Source organism: Zymoseptoria tritici, chromosome 2 (genome assembly GCF_000219625.1).
Source record: "Zymoseptoria tritici IPO323 chromosome 2, whole genome shotgun sequence".
In the NCBI taxonomy this organism is placed as follows: Eukaryota; Fungi; Ascomycota; class Dothideomycetes; order Mycosphaerellales; family Mycosphaerellaceae; genus Zymoseptoria; species Zymoseptoria tritici.
Window position 1 is genome coordinate 2,279,512 of NC_018217.1, and position 20,212 is coordinate 2,299,723.

Consider the following 20,212-nt stretch of genomic DNA (forward strand, 5'->3'; position numbering starts at 1 on the left):
ACTTCGCCTTTGGCTCCCAGGCCGACGCCGCAGAGTTCGTAGCATATCTGATGGAGAAAGTACGTGAAATGGACGCTGCTACCTTCGACACAATGTTCGTGCTGGAGGAAGAAAACTCTTGGACTTGCCAGTACTGTAGTACTACGCATACGAAGCGTGAGCCTTTGGTCGAAGGGCTGGTGCACGTCGACACCAGCCAGTTCGAAGATGAGACTTTGGAGAAGGAAGGGCCTTCCGAGGGCCTTCCGCTTACGACCTACATCGGGCGTTATTTCAACACGCGACAAGAGATGAAATGCGACAGTGCTCAATGCAAGGACTCTGGTGGTCCCGGAGACCAATTCATCAAGGGACTCCCGTACACGAAGCGGATAGCTCGCGCGCCGAACGTCCTTGCGATCAAGATGCAACGGGCCTGGTCTAAGTATGACCCTGGGAAGGATCTTAGTAAGGCCAGACCCCGCAACAAGATCTTCGAGAGGATTGATTTCGAAGAATATTTGTCACTTGGTCAATACACTACGAACGGGGAAACGGTCCTCTACAGGCTCGAAGGCGTAGTAGCACATCAAGGACCCAGTCTTGATTCAGGTCATTACATCAGCGCTGTTAGAGCGTTCGATGGCCACGAATTCCAGTCTTTGAACGACTCGAAATTTTTGCGACGGCACTGGAACGGTACGATGGAGGAGATGCGCAGTCCAGCCAGTGAACGGACCCATGCTGATTTCAGGAATCTCGACTTCGATGCCAGTCCCGACATGTGCTTCCAGCCATACATTTTGATCTACAGCAGGGTCATCCTGTGAGTTCATAGATAGATAGCAAATTTCCAGATTTGTTCACGCGTTTCGATTTCCCAAGAACACTTTGACAGAGCTCTGCGTATCAGCGCGGCGGCACGAATCCCCGAGTAGCTCGAGCTTGCTTCAATGGAAGAGACGACGACCCAGTTCTCCAGTTCGGCAACCTTCGGTCATGGTTGTATTGTGTCCAAGAGTGGAACTGGAGATGGTTTGACTTCAATACGAGTTCGTGCGATGTGTCACCGGGGCGGACATCCCGCAAGGATCGGTAGGAAGACCGAACATACATCACGGCATCAACACCGGCCACAACGCGAGAACGCCCGACCGCAGGAGTGCCTACTCATTCTCAAGCATGTGTGTGCCTCTGTAGGCCATCTCCGACGAACTAAAGTGGAGCGTCGTACGACCTATTGCGAGACTTGTGTTTGCTCGCTCACATTGCGGCACTTTCATTGTCTAGCGATGTCGGGTTGCTGCAAAATTGAATGGTAAGGAATGTCGGTATATAATAAACGTTAGCAATATCAATGCAGTGTCTTGTTCACATCCAACGATTCATCACACATCAAGCATCAAGCATCATCAATTGATCGATTGGCTCTTTGCACACCAATCGTATCCAATCGAACGATATTGAACACAACGCAACACAACCAAGCCTGTCCCTCGATCGATCCACACCACCAAAGACGATCGTACCAACCAGCACCAACCATGGCAACTCTCAAGGCAACCTCAAACACAACTGTACGACCTCTTCCTCTCCCTTTCTCCAACGTTGAACTAACGTCGCCCTTCCAGCCCTTCCTCACCAGCCTCAAGTCCTACCTCAGCGAAGCTCACCCCTTCGAACGACCCTCAGTCCTCTACCGCCCTCACGCAGTCCCTTGGAAACCCTACATTGTCCGTCTGGGTCGGGCAGTGCCGATGTACACCCTTGGAATGGCGGCGTTTTTGTTGTGGCCGTTTGCTGCGAAAGGGTTGATCAATGCGAGTAATATGGTCGGGCAGAAGCCTTTGGCTAAGAAGGCGAAGAGGTGACGGGTCTGGGAGTTCGCAATATAGAGTGTGTGATTTGGGATTTGGCGTGGCATCTGAAGTTGATTTGGTATGACATTGGCGAGGTATTGAAGGCGTTGGGGTTGATGGTAGAAGGGAGTGGTTCAAAGTAGATTCGTCACATCTTTCTGCACAACGATCTGTTCGTCGGCTCATATCCAAGGTATCATATCGTTCATTCGCATCACTCAACATGCAAAACATTGCCCGTCTCAGCATCCATCGCCACGCGAATCTTTTTCGTCGACGCCTTTCTCGGGTTCTCCGCCTCGAAGATTTCGCTTAGCTCTTCCAATGTCCGGCCCTTGGTCTCCACGAAGAAGAAGTAGATGATGGCCATCTCCACGCAGATCCAGACAATGTAGACGAGATATAGCTTCCAGCCAATCTTCTCGATTCCGACCGAAATACCGTAAGTGTTGACGACCATGGCGACGTTGAGGAAGAGGAAGTTCAGTCCAGATCCTTTTGCGCGAGTGCGGTTCTCGAGACACTCGACGGCGTAGAGGGTTTGGAGAGGAGTCCAACCCCAGGCGAAAATGACGCCGAAAAGGAAGATGGAGACGATAGTGCCGTAGGCCAGGTCGGGGTTCTTGGCGGATTCGGCAGTGAACGCGGTGAGGAGACAGTAAGCGAAGAGACCGCCGCCGAGACCGCCCAACAGCATTATGCGGCGTCCGAGCTTATCGAGGAGAGTTGCTCCGTAGATTGCGCCCATCATGGAGAAGATTGGGTTGATGGCGTTGATGAGGAGTTGGGTGCCGGTGTTGGTGATGCCGGCGTTCTTGATCATTTGAGGCATGAAGTAGGACACGACGTTGTTCTGGGGAAGTCAGTATGGGCAATAGCATGTTCGAGAATGGTATTGTACTCACTCCTGACCATTGACCGAAGAAAGCCATGGCGATAACCATGTACAGTCTGTAACGGGCGGCCTTGGTGTTGAACAGCTCGCGGAAGTCCCACCATGGGTTGTCGTTGCGAGTCGCGGAGAAGTCCTCGGTAATCTCGTTGATCTGAAGTTGCACGATGGGAGAGTTGGCATCGCCCTCGCCGTGGTACTTTGCCATGATGGCGATGGCCTCCTCACGACGATCATGTGCCAACAGCCATCTGGGCGACTCTGGGAATAACATGATCAGGCAACCAACGATGGCAGGCATAAAGCACTGAGTCAAAGTAGGGATTCTCCAAGACCACGCCGAGTCAGGGAAATGCTTGAGGGTTCCGTAGGTTGTCCAGCCGGCTAAAATGTTTCCTAGCCACCACTGATTGCAAAGTGTTAGCTGGAGCTCGATAGAACTCAATGCCGATTCAGGACCAGGAACAGCGGCAATGCTGTCTGTCTGGCACCATCCTGCAGTCATATGTCCTTAAGGTACTTACGAAGTTGTTGTACATTCCAGCCATGGTTCCTCGGTAGGCAGGGTGAGCCAACTCGACAGTATAGGCTGGTCCAGCGGCAGAAGCAATGCTAGCACCGAAGCCAAGCACGAAACGACCAGCAATGAAATGGCCTTGAGTGTTGGAAGTTGTCTGAACGGCGGTACCAACAACGACCAGAATGCAGCCCACGAGGATACAGATTCTTCGACCGTAGCCGTCGGCAAGGAAACCACAGAATGGGAAGGCAGCGATTTGTCCGCAGTTGTAGATGATGAAGATAATTCCAGTGCTGCTGCCGGCGCCGCTGAGGCCGAAGGTCTTTTGGTAGGCCGGCATGGCGTTGATAGCACCCATGAGGGAAGAGTCGAAACCGTTCATCGTCGACACAAGGTAACCGATAGCCATCTGAGAGGTCGTTAGGGATCTCGTTCGACCCAAACAAAGTCGTCTTTTCTATACGTACAATCAAATACAGTTTGATCATGCTCTTGCTCCAAAGGGCGGGCTTGTGAGCCTTGAGGGCAGCCGTGAGGGCACCGGAGCCCTGGACATCCTCGGTCACGATAGGGCCCTTTTGCATATCGGAGTCGGCATCGTGGACATGGTGAGTGGGTGCCGCCGCCTTGTCGTCCTTTTCATTGAAGCCGTCCATGGTGGTGAGAAGCAAGAAGTACAAGACAACGAAGCAGGTGGAGGTGTGACAGTGGAGAGACAAGTCTCGGCATAGACAGGGAAGATCGTTCTATATACCAAGCACTGCTAGCTTCGAGGTGTCAGATGAACCCCATGGGCCAAGAAAGATCGGGGTTCTCCATTCTTCCTCCACTGTCGCGTGGCTTGAAGTCTGCAGGGACAAAGAGTGCGGTCCCGGACCGTTAGCCTCTGTTCGTGTGAGACGCTTTGCCGTTTCTAGGGTCTGCCGCCGGCGCAGAAGTCTTTCTCGGATGGTGTTGCTTGAATGGGCCGATTTAGGGCGTGGCAACTTGGCGGAACGTGCTACGGCGGGGGCGCAACTTACTGCGTACTTCACCAGACCGTGCTGCGTCCAGCTTGCCAGAACTCGTGGACATTGTACAAGACTTTGCCAGCCAGTGCTCCATGGATGGCGCGTGCCAGCAGGATCAAAGAACGATCAAGGAAGGGGATGTCTTCTTCCAGCGCCAAGACCAAGTGAATGAATCTGATAGGCGAGGACAGACGAGCCCTGAACCCTCACCCCGACTTGTGCCGGTCAATGCCGATGTGAATCCACTCTTACTGCGGGGATACTGGGGTGAGTTTTGCAGCACAGCAGGGACAAAAGATCCGTCGGCGCTGCCATTCGAGGAGAAATGTCGGAATCCTGCGGAGGGGACGGTTCTTCTTGTCTGGTACCTTTGAGGGGTAGACTCGTCACTCGCCTGCATGAGCGTAAGGTAAACTCGATCTCGTACACTCACTGCACTGTGAGAGGATCAATTGGCTTTGATGTTGCGGGCGTTGGTGTTCGGTGCGTTTCGGTGCGAAGAATCAAAAGGACATTTGAGTTGGTAGTTCTAGTTCTAGTTCTACCCCTCGGCCAAAATCCGGTTCGTCCCCAAGTTTGTCATGCCGCGCCCCACTTCGCGAATCAGTTTGAATCGGTATGTGGAGAGATGTCGAATCGAGACGACCGTCAGAATGGCCATACGGACGTCAAGATGGAGAGGAGGAAGAACGACATGGCCATATCCAGCACTGGAGCTATCGCTGAGTACGCACACTGGATGCGGTTGCTGATCGGAGCTGATCGTCTGTGACGCGAGTATATGCTTTGCCGCCACGCCCACGAGTGCACTCGTCGGCATGTGGAGACAGACCTCCACCGATCAGTCCTTGCAGCGCGCCTGTTTGATGGGCCATGGTCGGCGCCAAGATGACAGTGTAGGGATCAATGGGATCTTCCTACACCGCAGGTGCGAGGGATCTCCTTCCACGATGTCGAAGTCGGCGTAGACGACCTGCGTGACCAGAGCCTCATCTTGACCTGCTTCAGTAGCGACAATGGCGACCTTTGCGGAAGCAGAAAAGCTTCCTGACTGGGCCAATCTATCCGTTCTTCACAAGTGAGTGAGAATTGACTTGTTCAAGGAGCCATGTCGAGACATCGCTGACGATATCCAGAAACACACTGCAGCCACGCTCAAATTTCCATCTCTATAATAATGAGACAGACGCTCTCTCACGAGACATCAGCAAGGCCAAAGTCCACAGTCTCGCCGGAGAATGGAAGTTCGATCTCGTCAACTCCCCCTTTGAAGCGCCTGCCGGATTTGAGTCTCCTTCTTTCGACAGTTCGAGATGGGCAAGTATCGAAGTGCCATCCATGTGGCAGCTTCAAGGATTCGGTCGAGGGCCTCACTACACCAACGTACAATATCCGTTCTTCGTCGACCCGCCGTATCCTCCCTACACCGACAACGAGTGCGGCTCTTACATCACTCGATTCCAAGTCCCGGATCATCTCGGAGACCATCAGCTGCGACTCCGCTTTGAAGGCGTAGATTCTGGTTTCCACGTTTGGGTGAATGGCACAGAAGTCGGCTATAGTAGGTCGATTCTTTCGCTGGATGAGCGATGAGAGTGTTCACTAACGCTCCTGCTTCAGGTCAGGGAGCCAGAAACCCCAGCGAGTGGGACGTTGCCGATCTGGTAAGGTCTGGCGAGGAGAACACTCTCGCAGTGAGAGTGTACCAATTCACGGACGGCTCCTACATCGAAGATCAAGATCAATGGCGAATGTCTGGTATCTTCCGAGACGTCTTCCTCCTCGGCTTTCCTCGTGAGAATCGACTTGAAGATCTCTCCGTAGAGACCGTGCTTGACAAAGATTATCAGGACGCAACTTTGAAAGTGTCTGCACTCATCGGAGGATCTGGCAGCGTCAGTGTCAAGCTTTTGGACGCATCGCGTCAGGAGATTGCCTCGGAGTCTGGGAAGAAGACGGATCAGTCTGTCGGTACAGTTTCCTTCTCGATCTCGGTCAAGAATCCGAAGAAGTGGACGGCCGAAACCCCCAACCTCTACAATCTCGTTGTGTCGATCGACGGCAAGCAGTTTACAGCGCACCGTGTTGGCTTCAGAGTAGTGGAGCTTAAAGATGGACTCATCAAAGTCAACGGCAAGCGAGTTGTTTTCAAGGGCGCCAACCGCCACGAGCACTGTCAAACTGGACGCACGGTACCATACGAATTCATGAAGCGAGATCTGCTTCTGATGAAGACCCACAACATCAATGCTATACGCACTTGCCACCAGCCCAGCGATGTGAGACTGTATGATCTCGCCGATGAGATTGGTCTTTGGGTTATGGACGAGGCAGATCTTGAGTGCCACGGATTCGAGACAATTGCTGATCAATCTCTGTCGCCTGAGCAGCAAGCTCTACCGTTCTTCGAGCGACAACAATTGACAAAAGAGCATGCCGCGAAGTGGACATCAGATAATCCAGAATGGAAGGGTGAGTTGAGCGTTCGTATCATATGGTCATTTACTGACATCGAGCAGAGGCATACGTCGATCGTGCGAAGCAGATGGTCTACCGAGACAAGCTGCACCCTTCTGTTGTCATGTATGTGGTCCGCTGGTCCAACTTGATAACATTGCTGACAAGTCACACAGGTGGTCTCTCGGCAACGAGGCCTTCTACGGCCGCAATCATGCAGCAATGCGTGATTGGATCAAGGAGTACGACCCAACAAGATTAGTGCACTACGAACCAGATCTCGATGCCGAGAAGATGGATATGCACTCACGAATGTATCCCAATGTCTCCGACATTATCTCATTTGCAAAGGACGACACAAAGACGAAGCCATTAGTTCTGTGCGAGTACATTCACGCCATGGGTATGTAATATTGTCTGTGATATTAATGTGCATGACATGGGCTGACAGTGCATATCAGGTACTGGACCTGGCAACATCAAGGAATACGTCGACGCTTTCTACCAATACCCCAAGCTGCAAGGTGGCTGGGTCTGGGAATGGGCCAACCACGGTCTCTTGACTAAGTCCAAAGACGGCAAGCCCTTCTACGGATATGGAGGAGACTTTGGAGATGTTCCCAACGATTACAACTTTGTGATGGACGGTGTACTGAATTCGGATCACTCTCCAAGGAGCGCGCTCGTAGAGTACAAGAAGGCGTTGGAGCCAGTACAGATCGTGTCGTGGTCTGACAAGAGCGTCAGTCTCATCAACAGACTCGACTTCGACACTCTGGAGCATCTCGACTGCACCTGGAGTGTCTCAGATGACTCTGGATCGACACCGGGTGGCGAGATCGACAGCTCCCTTTTGGCTGTCGAGCCCGGAGCTACATTCGAGCTGGCTATTCCCGGCAGTCTGACGGGTCTAGCCAAGGAGTCTTTCTTCAATCTTAGCTTCAAGCTGAAGGAGAAGATTACCTGGGCAGACGCAGGACATGAGGTTGCTCTCCTTCAAATTCCCCTTTCACCGCCGAATGTCATCTCTGCTCCGACTGCTTCGACAAGCTCATCTCTGAAGGCCAGTGCGACTACGACGAGGCTCGAAATCGAGAACAGCACGTCTCAATGGTCGTTCGACTTGATCCGCGGTCGCTTGGTCTCATGGAAGAAAAACGGCAAAGAACTCGTGACTGAGCCGTTAGAGCCAACATTCTACAGAGCTCCGACTGACAACGATGCCCCGTCTGACGGCAAAGATTGGAAGGCGAAGTTCATGCATCTTGCCAGAGTCCATACGAGGAGTGTGCGGTGGCAAGAGAAGGATGGCGTGGTGTCAGTGGAACTTAACCAAAAGTTCGCACCACCCGTATTATCGTGGAGCCTGGAGCTCCAGACGAAGTACGTTTTCACCTCCTCAGGAGCCATCAGAGTCCACGTGAAAGGCACGCCGTCCGGCCAAAATCTCCCCAAAACGCTTCCCCGAGTCGGCATAACTCTAGGCCTGCCAGAAAACTTCCAGAACATCAATTGGTTCGGTCGCGGACCCCGAGAAAGCTACAGGGATATGAAACTCGGCCAAAGAATAGACCTGCACTCCGTGTCCCGAGTCGACGACCTTTGGGAAGCGCCCGAGTTCCCTCAAGAATGCTCCAATCGCACCGACACACGTTGGCTCGAGCTTTCCTCAGCTGAGACCTCTCTCACGGCCCAATTCATCACTTCCGCGACCGGTGAGGAGCGCCACCTCTTCGACTTCATGGCAAGCCACTACAATGTCAAGGATATCGATGAGGCGCAACACCCTTACCAGTTGGACGAGAAGAAAAAAGATCATGTGGTATTGAGACTGGATGCGTACCATCATGGTCTAGGCACCGGATCGTGTGGCCCGAAGACGCTGGAGGAGTATGCATTGAAGACGGAGCCGTTTGAGTTCACCCTGCTTTTGCATTAAGCGTCGATCGCCCAGTTCGGGCGTTTTTCGTGGTGTCGAGGAAACCTCGCAGCACGGAAGCAACCCTCGCTGACGGTGAAAGCAGATAGTGTACATACATAGAACACATGCCAAGAAAAGCCACCACTGCAGGAGCAGTCGCACCGCATACATCAAGCGTGATTCGCGAAACAATGTCAGGCCACGTTCATCGCCATACGGACATTCGGACGGACAGGGATATTCCAATCATCCGGCTTCGTGTAGCGTCTCATGCTTCTCTCCCTCGATTGGCAGCTGGAGGCAGGCAGTGTCCGGCATCCACAGCAATTGATCCACGAAGCAGAAAGCCGCCCACAATTTCACAGAATCCTTCTCAGCTGCCAAGAATGAACGTGACCAACGGTTTCCTTTTTCGGACCATAGGCCGAGACAATCATGGGGCTTTTCACTGCACACCCTTGTCTTTTCTCCGGACTGCAGGTCCCACATCCGCATGAACTTGGCTATTCTCGGACCGTGCTCTTAGCTTCAAGTCTCGATCTCTCTTCTTTCGGCATGTGTGTCGAAGGAGCTGTTGGCGAAAGGATTTCGGGTGTCGAATCATGGACAATAATTGGAAGGATGACTTCGGAGGCCAGCTGCGTGGCGCATTGATGGATGGTCTGGATCATTCTCGAATCGGCGAAAGGCTGAACGATGGACGGTTCGTGCGCGGACGTATAAGAGCTGGCAAGGACGTTCGACTGACGCTGCGAGTCTTCCCGTAGTAGTGAGGTTTCATTACAATTTTGAGTTCGCTTTCATCCGCTGTTCTTCCGAAACCCAAAATGGTAAGTGAATGAATGAAACAACCTCGTCAATACTGCATCCAACAAGATACTAACACAACAACAGTCTGGCAGACACGGAGGTGGATACCGCCCTGGCGGAGGTGGTCAAGGCGGAGCTCAGGTATGTTCGAACATGCCGCCTATCTGTTCGATCAATCCTGACACTACTCAGCAAGGACCCCGTCACGGCGGAGGCTACAAACCTGGACAGCAGAATGTCACGACCTACTCCACCTCGAGAGGACTGGACGACTTCTCCCCCGCACCATCTACGTACCAGATCGTAAGTGACATCCATTGCATTTTGAGGCTTGAATACAGTAGCTGACAACCATCGTCAAGCAGCACGGCGAGCCGCAGATTCTGCAGGCTTCGAAGACGGAAAGCGGCTACGGCCAGCCACCCAAGTCTGAATCTCTGATGGTGCGGTTCCTGCGTCACCTGTGTTCGTGAAGGCAACATAGAATTGATATAAGCTCGCAGAAGGCCGACGAGGACAGCCGGGTTGAGCAGCAAAACATTGTATGTAGCCAATACCGATATCTCCCCCTCTCATCGACAGTTTCCATGTCACCGCTGTCAACACTCATCGTTCAGGCTAACAGTCTACAGGTGAAGCGCCCAACCAAACTCGGCAACTACAGCAACCTTCGCCATCCGCAGAACGCCTGGCGTTGGGAGTATCCGAATGCTCACCTCAAAGCGACCCTCGAGTACGCCACGGATGAGAAACGTCGCCATCAAGACATGCTCGGTCGAGAATGGGAGGGAGTACCAGACGATAGATACCTGTCGCCGTGGGACGGCAAGGTCAAGCCTCTTGTCGTTCAAGCCACGGATGACCTCTACAACGACGCCAACAGCTCGACGTATAGCCGCACCTTCGTTCGTAATGTCAGCCCGTGGATGCTACGAATTGCTACTTGGCCATCCAGTAAGTCGAGCAGCACATCTCGAAGTCTTGACGTCGCTGACGTAATGCAGGCCATCTCGATTACATCCACGGTCAGACTTACTCTGGCGACTACTGGACTGCTTTCGCCAAGTGGATTCCTTCAACTATCGCGTTGAGTGTGATGGTATGATCACTCGTTTCATTGCGATAGTCAACGACTGATCGGTGTCCAGCTTCTCTTTCCAGGTGATGTGAGTGGACAAGAGCGAAACGGCGGCTGCTACGATGTCTTCCCGTACAAGAGCTACACCTATCCAAAGGCTGCTCGCAACCAGTTCGAGGACGATCGTCAAACCTCCATCGCACGACAGCTCAAAGATGGACCTGGTCTGGAAGGCAAGCGAGCATTGAGACCAAGATATCTGTGTGTCCTCACAGACGACGACACAGTGGATGTCATCTTTGTCGATGGCTGGACCGACAAACATCCCGGGCAACACCTTGAGTATGTTTTCATCGCGTACACCGCCGCCCAATTCTCGCATGACTCCCACGAAGACATGGAGGCTTTGCATGACATTGCCAAAAGAGCAACCAAAGACGCCGGTGTCACCGCGTATTGGGTTGGCTCGTCTTGTATGCCCGACGATGACCAGCTGGAGCAAGACGTCTATAAGATATCCGATGTTATTCGCGGCGCCCACTCTCTGGTCATCGCTGTTGGACCAAGCCACTGCGCCGAAAGCCTGACGATGGACCTGCAAGTCCGAGAATGGGGAATGAGGATGTGGACATACCCTGAGGTATTGCTCAGTCCCGGAGACTCAATCAAGATCTTTCCGCGCAACGGCAAAGATACGATGATCATGCCCAAACGCAACTTCGCCGCCAATGTATGGACCGATGCAGCTGTATCTCGCCAGCTCACGGATCACTATGAGGGCAGTCTGACCCTTAGTCGACTGGAGTTGGTGACCCTCGCATTGCAGTGCCTCCACAATCGAGTCACTGCATCGGAATATCTCCCTGGAGATCAATCCTACGCTCTGATGGGTCTGCTCAGACTTCGACCAAATGTCGACTCGACCGACAGCGCCTTCCAAGCTTTCGCTAGGTTGTCTCTGGCCAATGACAGCGACATGCTATTGGAGCGCCTCATCTCCACTCTTCCTAAGAATCCGAACCAGCACTGGAGCTGCATGGATGACGCCTTCGGTGCAAAGCTGTGGGATATATATCCAACTTGCCAGATTGCAGGCATCGGTCAAGATGATACTGTCATCGTAGACGGTCTGCGAGGCGCCAACGTTCGCTGGAAGTCCTTCGAGACGGTGAAGAACCTGACCTCGACAAGCTGGAAGCGGCTGTTCGTGCTGCTTCTGGAACACTTCTCGCCAATTGCCTTGTATACCGCCATCATTCTACTGGGTGTTGCCTCTTCAACTAAGAACGTTATCATCACCGGGATCGGCGTCGTTCTGCTCATATACTCCCTGGTTGCCGTCCTGGGAGCGCCATATTTTGTCAAGATCCTGTACGGAGGAAAGTTCTGGCAGACTCAGGTAAGTCTCCAGCACAACTCATCTTCCTACAACGCCGCTGATGTGCTGTAGCCCTGGCTCTTTGGTTTTGAAGGTCACCTCGACATTGCGACGGTCGAACAGCAGATATTCGGCACAAAGCTGGGACGCCTGGCTTGGTCTCCATATTCGTCACCACTCTCACGCCACCAGGCCAACAAGCATGGAGAGTGCATCGGCATCGACCCCACGACCGATCCCGATGTCGTCGCGATGGTCGAACAAGCCAGGCACGCTCGACCTGGAGACCAACGAATCTTCACTATCGTGGATACCGGAAACATGGAAGTTACGATGTTTTCCGCCCAGCGACCACCCGTGGCGTTCCTCTTGGCTGGAGACGAGGGAGGCATGCAGCGAGCCATTGGCGTGAGCTATGAGTGGGAGACGGCCACTTGCTATCGCGAGACCGTGATGCGCTTGCCTACTCCGACCAAGGCCCAGATGAGCCGTGTGAACCGGGTTCGATTCGGGTTGAAAAGGAGAATGTTCCCAGTGAGGGCAGTAGGAGGCCGAGAGAGTGTGTGATTGATTCCAAGCCGTGGTTTGCCGTTATAATCGTGGCTCTCGCATCTGGGTGGCAGATGGCTGAGAGCTTGGATCGTGTCCTGGAGGAGAAGATCAGCGAAATAGTCGTCGTAGAGGGGGAACAGGATGACATGCAAGATAGCCGTACATGTACGACAGCATGAAATGCCATGTAGGCGTACATTTCAGTTGACAGTCATGGTAGCAGGACATGCTATATAGTCGTACAGATCAGACGACAGAAGGTATTGAACACTCCGACTTTGAACTTACAGGACATGCCGAATGGCGGTGCAGGTCATGCTAAATAGGCGTACAAGTGGCTCTCGCTGCCCACTGAGCTGTCTCCGAGGTCATATAATAATCTCCGATACGGTGCGAACATGTGAGCAAGCTGTGAGCGAAGAAGATGCTTTCCATGTGTATGACATGCCCCAACGCCTGTGGAAGCAGATTAAACTAGAGTTGTATCAAGAAAGGCTTTTCACGTACCCTACACAAGCCCACGATCTTCCTCTAATTGATGTCGAACAGGCCCTTGAGATGTTTGGCAATCAGAGTCCACTCGTCCTTCTCAACCTCATCGCGGTAGAACTCCTTCAGAGTATCAATACTCTTGCGTGAGATGTGCGAGTAAAGCGTGTCTTTCTCCTCGATCTGGCGGCCGTAGGTTGGCTGGTTTGAGCCTTCAATCTTGATGGCCACGCTGGGCGCACCCTTTTTGCAAATTTGTAGCTGCTTGTGATCTCGTTCGATGGATGTGACTCTGCCGAGGGTGAAGATTTCTTTGAGACCGGTGACGGAGTTTTGCTTGACAGCAGCGATGGGCGTGTTGATGCGAAGGTTGCCTTCGATGACATCCACACCAACGACGATTGGGTCCTTCTTGTTGAAGACGGCCACTGGTCGGAGCACACAGGGGAAGACAGCAAGCATTTTGCTCTCCTCCTTCTTTTGTGCGGCCAAAGCAGCCATGTGCCTGGTGAAGTCATCGAACAGGTGGTAGATGATTTCAGCGGTAAAGATCTTCACGCCCATTTGTTCGGCCAACTCAATAGCTTCCTTGTCGACCTTGACATCGAAGCAGAGCATTACGGCGTATTCCTTTGCCTTCTCCAACATCGTCGATGCTGTAATGACATCACGCTTGTGCACAGGTCCGATAGAGATGTTTGCGACGGGGATTTTGGAAACCTTCAAGAACTCGAGAAGAGCCTCAAGGGAACCCAAAGTAGAGGCTTGAACGGTGACACCACGGCCGGACTTGGCGATTCGGCTCATGAGGTTCTCCAGGTCACCCATGACATCCTCTTCGAGCTCCTCAATCTCATCCTCATCATCCTTATCCTTGACGACCAAGAGTCGCGAACCGGCAATGGCATTGTCGAGACCGTTGGCAGCAATCTTGACACCCAACGCAGCCTTGACAGACTTGTTGTGCACATACTGCGACTTCACACGAAGTTCCTTCATCTCGGCTGGTGTGAGAAGTGCTCGGATGTCTGTTGTGATGGCTCCTTCCGTACCGCATAGCACGATGCGATCGCCTTCGTTGAGGACACCGTTGGAGAGCACAACATCAATGGTTGTACCCAGACCTTCGATGACCTTGACTTCCAAGACAGTACACTCCACTTCGGACAGGTACATGAGCTGACCCGACATGCGCTCTTGGGTCAGGGTCGTGAGAAGCTTCAGCATGTCTGGAATACCTTCACCGGTGTGAGCCGAGGTAGGACACAGCGAGACAAACTTGGCCATGGACTTGTTCTCGTAGAAGAGCTCAGAGTTGAATCCATGCTCAGCGAACGCGAGCTTCGTTTTCTCAAGGCGGTCTCTGAACTCATCCTGGACACTCTTCTTCTGCAGCGATAGCGAATCACGGAATCCGTTGTTGGCAATCATCTTCCAGCCGTAGAGACGATCGATCTTGTTCAGAGCGACAATGAAAGGGGTCTTGCGGTCGCGAAGCAGTTTCATCGATTCCAGTGTTTGAGGCTCGAGCCCGTGCATAATGTCGACCACGAGGATAGCGATGTTACAAAGACCACTTCCGCGAGACCTGAGGTTGGAGAAAGACTCGTGACCAGGTGTGTCAATGACGAGAAGACCAGGAATCTTGAACTCGAATGCGCCATCTTGGTTGACCACAGCAGTCTTCTTCTGCAGTGCCTCGACTGGGAAGTATGTGGCACCGATTTGCTGTGTAATACCACCAGCTTCGCCCTCTTGAACATTGGTCTGGCGAATCTTGTCGAGTAGCTTGGTCTTTCCGGTATCGACGTGACCAAGAATACAGCAAATCGGTGATCGAAGGTTGTCCTTGGATGCAGCGGCTTTCGCAGCTTCGTGTTCCGCCTTTCTCCTATCCGCAGCTTGCTGTTTCCGTTGTGCTGCTTGCCGTTGTGCGACTGTCATGGCCTCCTCGGAAGAGTCGGAGTCCGAGCCTGAGTCCGAATCGTCGTCTGAATCCTCTTCCGAGTCCTCGTCCGCCTTTCCGTTCTGCTCCGATTTTGCCTTGGACTGGTTGACCTCCGCCTTCGCAGAGTCTTCCTCGTCTCCAGACTCCGCATCCCAGGCATCCTTGGGTCCCTGGTCCTCTTCCTTCTCGGCCATAGCCTCCCAATCGTCCAATTCGTCTTCGGCGTCCTTGGCAGCCTGCTTCTCGGCCTCCTTCTTTGCTTTCTCGGCGGCCTTTGCTGCCTTTCTCTCATCTTCCTCCTTGAGTTTCAGCTCCTCCATCTTCTGTCTGGCCTCTTCCTCCTCACGCGCCTGCTGAGCCTTCCGCTCCTCAGCCTCCTTGCGCGGGTTTTTCTTGCGGAGCTCCTTGATGGCGGGCTTCTTTGCCTCGACCTCACCCTCAATACCCGCCACCTTGGCACCAGACTCCAACATTTGCTGCAAGCGCAGCTTTTGCATAGCTTCATCCTTGCGCTGCTTCTCGGTCTTGTATGTGCCTTCACGCTTCATTTGCTCGACCTTGGCCTTCTCTTTCGCCTTCTTCGCAGCTCTGGCCTCCGCAGCGCGCTTTTCTTCCTCCTCATCCTTTTGCCTCTCTTCCTCCTCCTTTCTGGCGGCCTCCTCACGCTCTCTTTGCTCTTCCTCCTGCCTACGGCGCAACTCCTCTTGCTGCTTCTGCAAAGCTGCGAGAGCACCGGTAAGTTTCTTCGGCTTCTTGCCCCCGGCGGGCTCAGGTGCGGCGACCGGAGCGGCAGGCTCGTCGACAACGACCTCCTCCTTCTTCTGCTGTGCTGCTGGTGCGGTCTTCTTCTTCGCTGCAGCCTGCTCCTTCTTGCGCTGCTTCTCACGCTCTTTCTTGTCCTTTTCCTTTTGAGCCTTCGTCTTCACACCACCGCCATCATTGTCGTCCTCATCGTCCTCAGCCGGCCCGGGAGCCTTCTTGCCCTGCGGCTTAGCGCCTTTGCCCTTCTTGCCCTTTCCGGGAAGGTCAAACTCGTCCTCGATGGAAGCCTCCTCCGGTGCTTTCGCAGCCAGATCCAGAGCAGTAGGGCCGCCATCCTCGGCGGCGTCCGCAGTTGGGTCTTCGCCCTCGACAAAGTCGTTCTCGATGGCCTTGCCCTTCTTCTTGCGCTTTTCCTTGTTCTTCTTCAGCGCGGCCATGAGTCCTCCGGCTCCACCGCCTCCCTCTTCGTCATCCGCTGCATCTTCAGCCTTGGCCTCCTGCTCGGCCTGCACTATTGGGTCCGCGACCTCACCGAGATCTTCGTCCCAGTCGTCGCCGCCTTTCTTGCCCTTCTTTCCTTTTGGTGCCATGTTGTAAGGATCGGTCGGTTCGTGTGGGTTCGTGCTTGATTATGCTTTGAACGACGGTATCAAGTGGCGGATATGTAGAGAGACACAGCGTGGTGAGTTTTAGCTGTTGGTGGAGTGGGGTGGCGGCTGATCAAGATGAAAAGAAGATCGCTCTAGCATAATACAACAGAAGATGCAGTCGTCGCGGAGCTCGAGTGGATCGAACTGACAAGAGACAGATCTTGCGTGTCGTTGTCGGGTTGATGGGTGAGTATTTCCTCCGCCTTGTGAAGTGCGACGCGGAAAATGAAGTGGCTGAGTGGGACCTGCCTTCTTGGAGGGGTGCAGATGATGTACGGCTTCTTGGCATATCTCCGGCACTTTGACATGGTTTCTACAACAGGAGATGACTCACTCATATGTGCATTTGTCACAGGGTCGAGAGGGTGCTGCGTTCACGAGCATACGGAGGTCACGGTGGTAGAGAATCGTCGAAGTTCGGCACAGCAAGGGCACACGTGCAAACGAAGCTGGTTCATACACCTTTGCAACATTGTGCAAGGTCGTCACGCTCTAGAATCTCGAGAGCATCCTGGCAGCCTGCTCCGCGGGGTCCTCCGGCTTCGCAGGAGCGTCTGGCTTGTCTGCGACTGGGCTTCCATGTGCGAAGAACAAGATCTGAACTGCAATCGCGAGACCAGCGTGGAGTGCAACAACAAGCACGAGCAGGACACGCGACGTTTTCGCGTCAGTGGCAGAGACCACGGGATATCTGGGAATCATCAGCGTCCGTTTGAAGACATGATCAGTAATGCAGAAGACTTACAAGTTTCTAAAGAGGAACACGGCCGAGAGCGCAAAACCAATCCCAACGAAGGCGAAGTTCAATGCTAGAGTCTTGCGTTAGCCAGTCATTTCAAGTCCATGTATCGGCATATCTCTTCCTTACCAGTCAGTGGTGACCAGCTCACCAGCGCCACGGGTATCCAGATCAGGTTGGCGTAGCCGTAGAGTGCCCAACATTCCAACACATTCGCGCTCTCGCTTCCGAACCACTTCAGCACTCCCCATAGCGCCAGAGGGATGACCAGTGTGTATCCATAGATCAATCCCGCCGCTCCTGACAAAAGCTTGAAGTCATACGCAAAGTGCGTCTTGCCTGTCGTCGCCAGATATTGACTGATCGTCCCTGTCAAGAACAGAATGACCACCACCGTTGTCGCAATCCAAAAGGGACCGTAGAGATCAGGGTTGCCATCTAAGATATCGAGGAAGTTTTGGCGTGGGTATAGGGCGGCTTGGCATCGGTGGAGGATTTGATTCGTGTCGACGTCGAAGAATTGCTGGTAGAAGGCTATCGACCAGAGGTATCGTTTCGAGGAGGAGGATGGTTGGCGAGAGGGGCCACCGAGGAAGGAGGATTGTTGGTCGGGCTGGACCTTTGCGCGCGGCGCGTTCTGACTTGAGTCGAATGCTGAGATTCTGTCAGTCTGCTGCTAGTCTTCGTCGTCAGAAGGTAGATCATACTGGAGTTGTGGAATTCGAGGTCGTCGTTCAGGTCGGTATGGCCTAGATCTCCCTGAGGTTGCTGTCAGCAGCCATTGATGAACTTGCGATTATGGTGTGTGTGTACTTCTGCATCAACATCCACAACGACATCGTATCCTTGTTGTCCTGACATTGCTGCGATTGTTGTTGGTAGGAAGATGAGCGTTCGCCGAGTCGATGCCTGGCTGTCCAAAGATTCACGACACGGCCAGGTGTATAGCTGTTGCGGGAAGAGCGGCAGGCACGCCCAAACGGGTCACTCGTCAAACTCTAACCTTTGCGCCTTCAGACTTCACATGCATTTCTTCCGGTCACGGGGGGTCGAATGATAGCACTTGTCAAAGGTCTTACGTCTTGAATTACACTGTCACTCATACACTTCTTCGTATAACGTACATTATCCCGTATCGATTACACCGAAATTAATCTCTTCTATCTGTATTCTGCTCCATCCATCCAGCATATGCACGTCCAGCTCGACGCCTTCGAAGAACGATCTCGCGCAGTCAACCCGTGCAGACCATACATAGATCGCCGCTACTCGGAAAAGCTACCGCGAGTAGTGATCCAGGGTCGACTACTCGTAACGATAGCACAACGGCCCTGCCATGGTGTCCATCAAGCTCCTGAACGTTTGGTCTGGCGCGACGAAGCCAAAGGGTAATTTGTCGTCCAGCGTCATCTGCGGGCAGTCCGGTGACTTACAACCCAACGTAGCCGTACCACTGATGGCGAACTGGCGGTTCCAGATGTCGAGATATTGCCAAATTAGCCACATTCTTGAATCGTGTCAGCACATGGACTACATTTCAATCGTCGGGGTATGCTTGCCGGTCGGTCATGCTATGGTGTAAAAAGAACAGGGGGTCGCTCGGCGAAGAGTTGAAGTCCATCATCGACCCTCCGATCTGCCAATGACCACCGCCGTGGACGCCAAACTTGTTGGTGGCGCTCCCATAGCCCTGCGCAAGGTCTTGAAAGTCTTCGAGATAGATGTTCTCCAGCATAAGGGTTGTCAGATTCGTATAAGTGGTAAATTTCTTCGAAAACCAAGGATTGATGTCGCGTTCGAGGCAACGAGGGTTGTATTGGAACATGCTGGCGACATTCCTGTTGCCTGGCAATGAGAGAGGACCCAAATTGACGGTGTAGTTTGTGAAAGGGCCTCTCTGAACACAGCCACCGCCCAATCCGGGAGGATAAACGATGTCCTGTTGTGCTAGCCAGGTGTCTGTCCTTCCCGCAACGAATCTGCCGTTGCTTCCCATACTGTAAGTATCCCCAGAGAAGAGCGGGCTGTTCTGGGGTGCTTCGGCGTCTTCCGACCAATTCCAGTATGGCATGACTCCAGGATAGCCGCATAAATCGCGAAGATCCTGCTCGAGGAAGTGCACGAAGCCTCTGTGCCAGGCGAAGAAGTCTGATGTGTCGTGAATGTTGTACGTGTAGTTGATGTGTCTAAAATCACATTGGATTAGCGACTCCTGGTCCATTTGTACACGTCAGAATCCAGTACTCACGTTGCAACATACTCATCGTACCGACTCTTCACGCCTGGATAGGCTTTTGCTTGGCCGACAGTCATTCTCCGAGGTTTCATTTTCTGCAGGCAGGTCACTGCATCTGTGAAGGCTTTCCGTGTTGCCCGTGGAAGTGTACGCCATTCTCTCCGCACATCGGCATTGGCGTATGTACAGGATGCAGAAGCTCGACCTCCAATGTTTTGTCGCATCATTTGATCGGCGACATCTGAAATGTTCTGGAAAGCGTCGCCATTTGCGATCTCGACTTGCGTGAAAGAGTTGATGCTAGGTGATTGTGCCGTTGCCAGTGTTGCGAATGACAGCAGGTTGAGTAGGAAGCGGCGCATTATGAGAGAATCTCAGGATATCTTAATGAGTGTAGCTGGAATGTCGCGCGAGAGAAACGTAGGAAGGTGGTTTCAGAAGCTTCAAAGAGATTGACGAATTCTCTAAGAAACCTACAGGAGCAAGGCTGTGCATATAGCGCTGGCCACGAGGATTGATGAGCGGAGCCCGAATGATCCTGCAGCGCCATTGTTCGCACCGACAGCTGCCAATAATGCTCGGAAAGCGGCATTCAATGTTGCAGAATATTGGTGGCGGGCTTGCCAGGGGCACTCAACAGCGTGAGCGACGGGGATGATGTCCTATTCATGTCTTTGGCGCGTAGATTAAGGTGGTTCCTGACGCCTGTCTGCAGATTATTCAGATCTCGCTTGGGTCGGTCGTATGCAGGGCGCCTTCCGAGTTCCCACGCGACGGGCGTATAGTGGATTTCGGTGTAACCGTAGAGGCATCAATTGGTAACAGAACACGTAACCGACCATCGGCGTGCAATGCGACTGCCATTACGTCTTCGAATAGAATCATAAATGAGAATGATCTTTCGCTGAGGCATTGCCTATACATCGTGGCCG

General features: G+C 53.0%; 7 protein-coding genes across 7 annotated transcripts; 3 read left to right on the plus strand and 4 right to left on the minus strand.

Annotated features, from left to right (window-relative positions):
* Positions 1 to 1,387: 1,387 nt before the first annotated feature.
* Positions 1,388 to 2,002, plus strand: MYCGRDRAFT_99182 (uncharacterized protein; the record flags this gene model as incomplete). Its single annotated transcript, XM_003854973.1, has 2 exons — positions 1,388 to 1,556; positions 1,611 to 2,002. 2 exons carry the CDS (start codon positions 1,524 to 1,526, stop codon positions 1,848 to 1,850), a joined length of 273 nt encoding a protein of 90 aa, XP_003855021.1.
* A 50-nt stretch (positions 2,003 to 2,052) lies between these two features.
* MYCGRDRAFT_36522 (uncharacterized protein) lies at positions 2,053 to 3,906 on the minus strand (the record flags this gene model as incomplete). Its single annotated transcript, XM_003855423.1, has 4 exons — positions 2,053 to 2,691; positions 2,744 to 3,136; positions 3,255 to 3,659; positions 3,718 to 3,906. The coding sequence occupies 4 exons, from the start codon at positions 3,904 to 3,906 to the stop codon at positions 2,053 to 2,055; spliced, it is 1,626 nt and encodes a 541-aa protein (XP_003855471.1).
* Positions 3,907 to 5,276: 1,370 nt separating this feature from the next.
* Positions 5,277 to 8,792, plus strand: MgLAC2 (putative beta-galactosidase; the record flags this gene model as incomplete). The annotated part of the gene is made up of 6 exons (XM_003854974.1): positions 5,277 to 5,338; positions 5,397 to 5,821; positions 5,881 to 6,732; positions 6,780 to 6,843; positions 6,894 to 7,120; positions 7,179 to 8,792. 6 exons carry the CDS (start codon positions 5,277 to 5,279, stop codon positions 8,654 to 8,656), a joined length of 3,108 nt encoding a protein of 1,035 aa, XP_003855022.1.
* A 673-nt stretch (positions 8,793 to 9,465) lies between these two features.
* On the plus strand, positions 9,466 to 12,471 carry MYCGRDRAFT_90887 (uncharacterized protein; the record flags this gene model as incomplete). Its single annotated transcript, XM_003854975.1, has 9 exons — positions 9,466 to 9,468; positions 9,533 to 9,589; positions 9,641 to 9,751; positions 9,811 to 9,891; positions 9,952 to 9,990; positions 10,066 to 10,402; positions 10,453 to 10,547; positions 10,597 to 11,925; positions 11,977 to 12,471. The coding sequence occupies 9 exons, from the start codon at positions 9,466 to 9,468 to the stop codon at positions 12,469 to 12,471; spliced, it is 2,547 nt and encodes an 848-aa protein (XP_003855023.1).
* Positions 12,472 to 12,966: 495 nt separating this feature from the next.
* On the minus strand, positions 12,967 to 16,245 carry MYCGRDRAFT_55505 (uncharacterized protein; the record flags this gene model as incomplete). The annotated part of the gene is made up of 1 exon (XM_003855422.1): positions 12,967 to 16,245. The coding sequence occupies one exon, from the start codon at positions 16,243 to 16,245 to the stop codon at positions 12,988 to 12,990; it is 3,258 nt and encodes a 1,085-aa protein (XP_003855470.1).
* A 552-nt stretch (positions 16,246 to 16,797) lies between these two features.
* MYCGRDRAFT_99185 (uncharacterized protein) lies at positions 16,798 to 17,947 on the minus strand (the record flags this gene model as incomplete). Its single annotated transcript, XM_003855421.1, has 5 exons — positions 16,798 to 16,996; positions 17,051 to 17,114; positions 17,174 to 17,698; positions 17,752 to 17,803; positions 17,858 to 17,947. 5 exons carry the CDS (start codon positions 17,903 to 17,905, stop codon positions 16,798 to 16,800), a joined length of 888 nt encoding a protein of 295 aa, XP_003855469.1.
* Positions 17,948 to 18,349: 402 nt separating this feature from the next.
* On the minus strand, positions 18,350 to 19,504 carry MYCGRDRAFT_84703 (uncharacterized protein; the record flags this gene model as incomplete). The annotated part of the gene is made up of 3 exons (XM_003855420.1): positions 18,350 to 18,551; positions 18,634 to 19,230; positions 19,293 to 19,504. The coding sequence occupies 3 exons, from the start codon at positions 19,502 to 19,504 to the stop codon at positions 18,350 to 18,352; spliced, it is 1,011 nt and encodes a 336-aa protein (XP_003855468.1).
* Between the last annotated feature and the right edge of the window lie 708 nt (positions 19,505 to 20,212).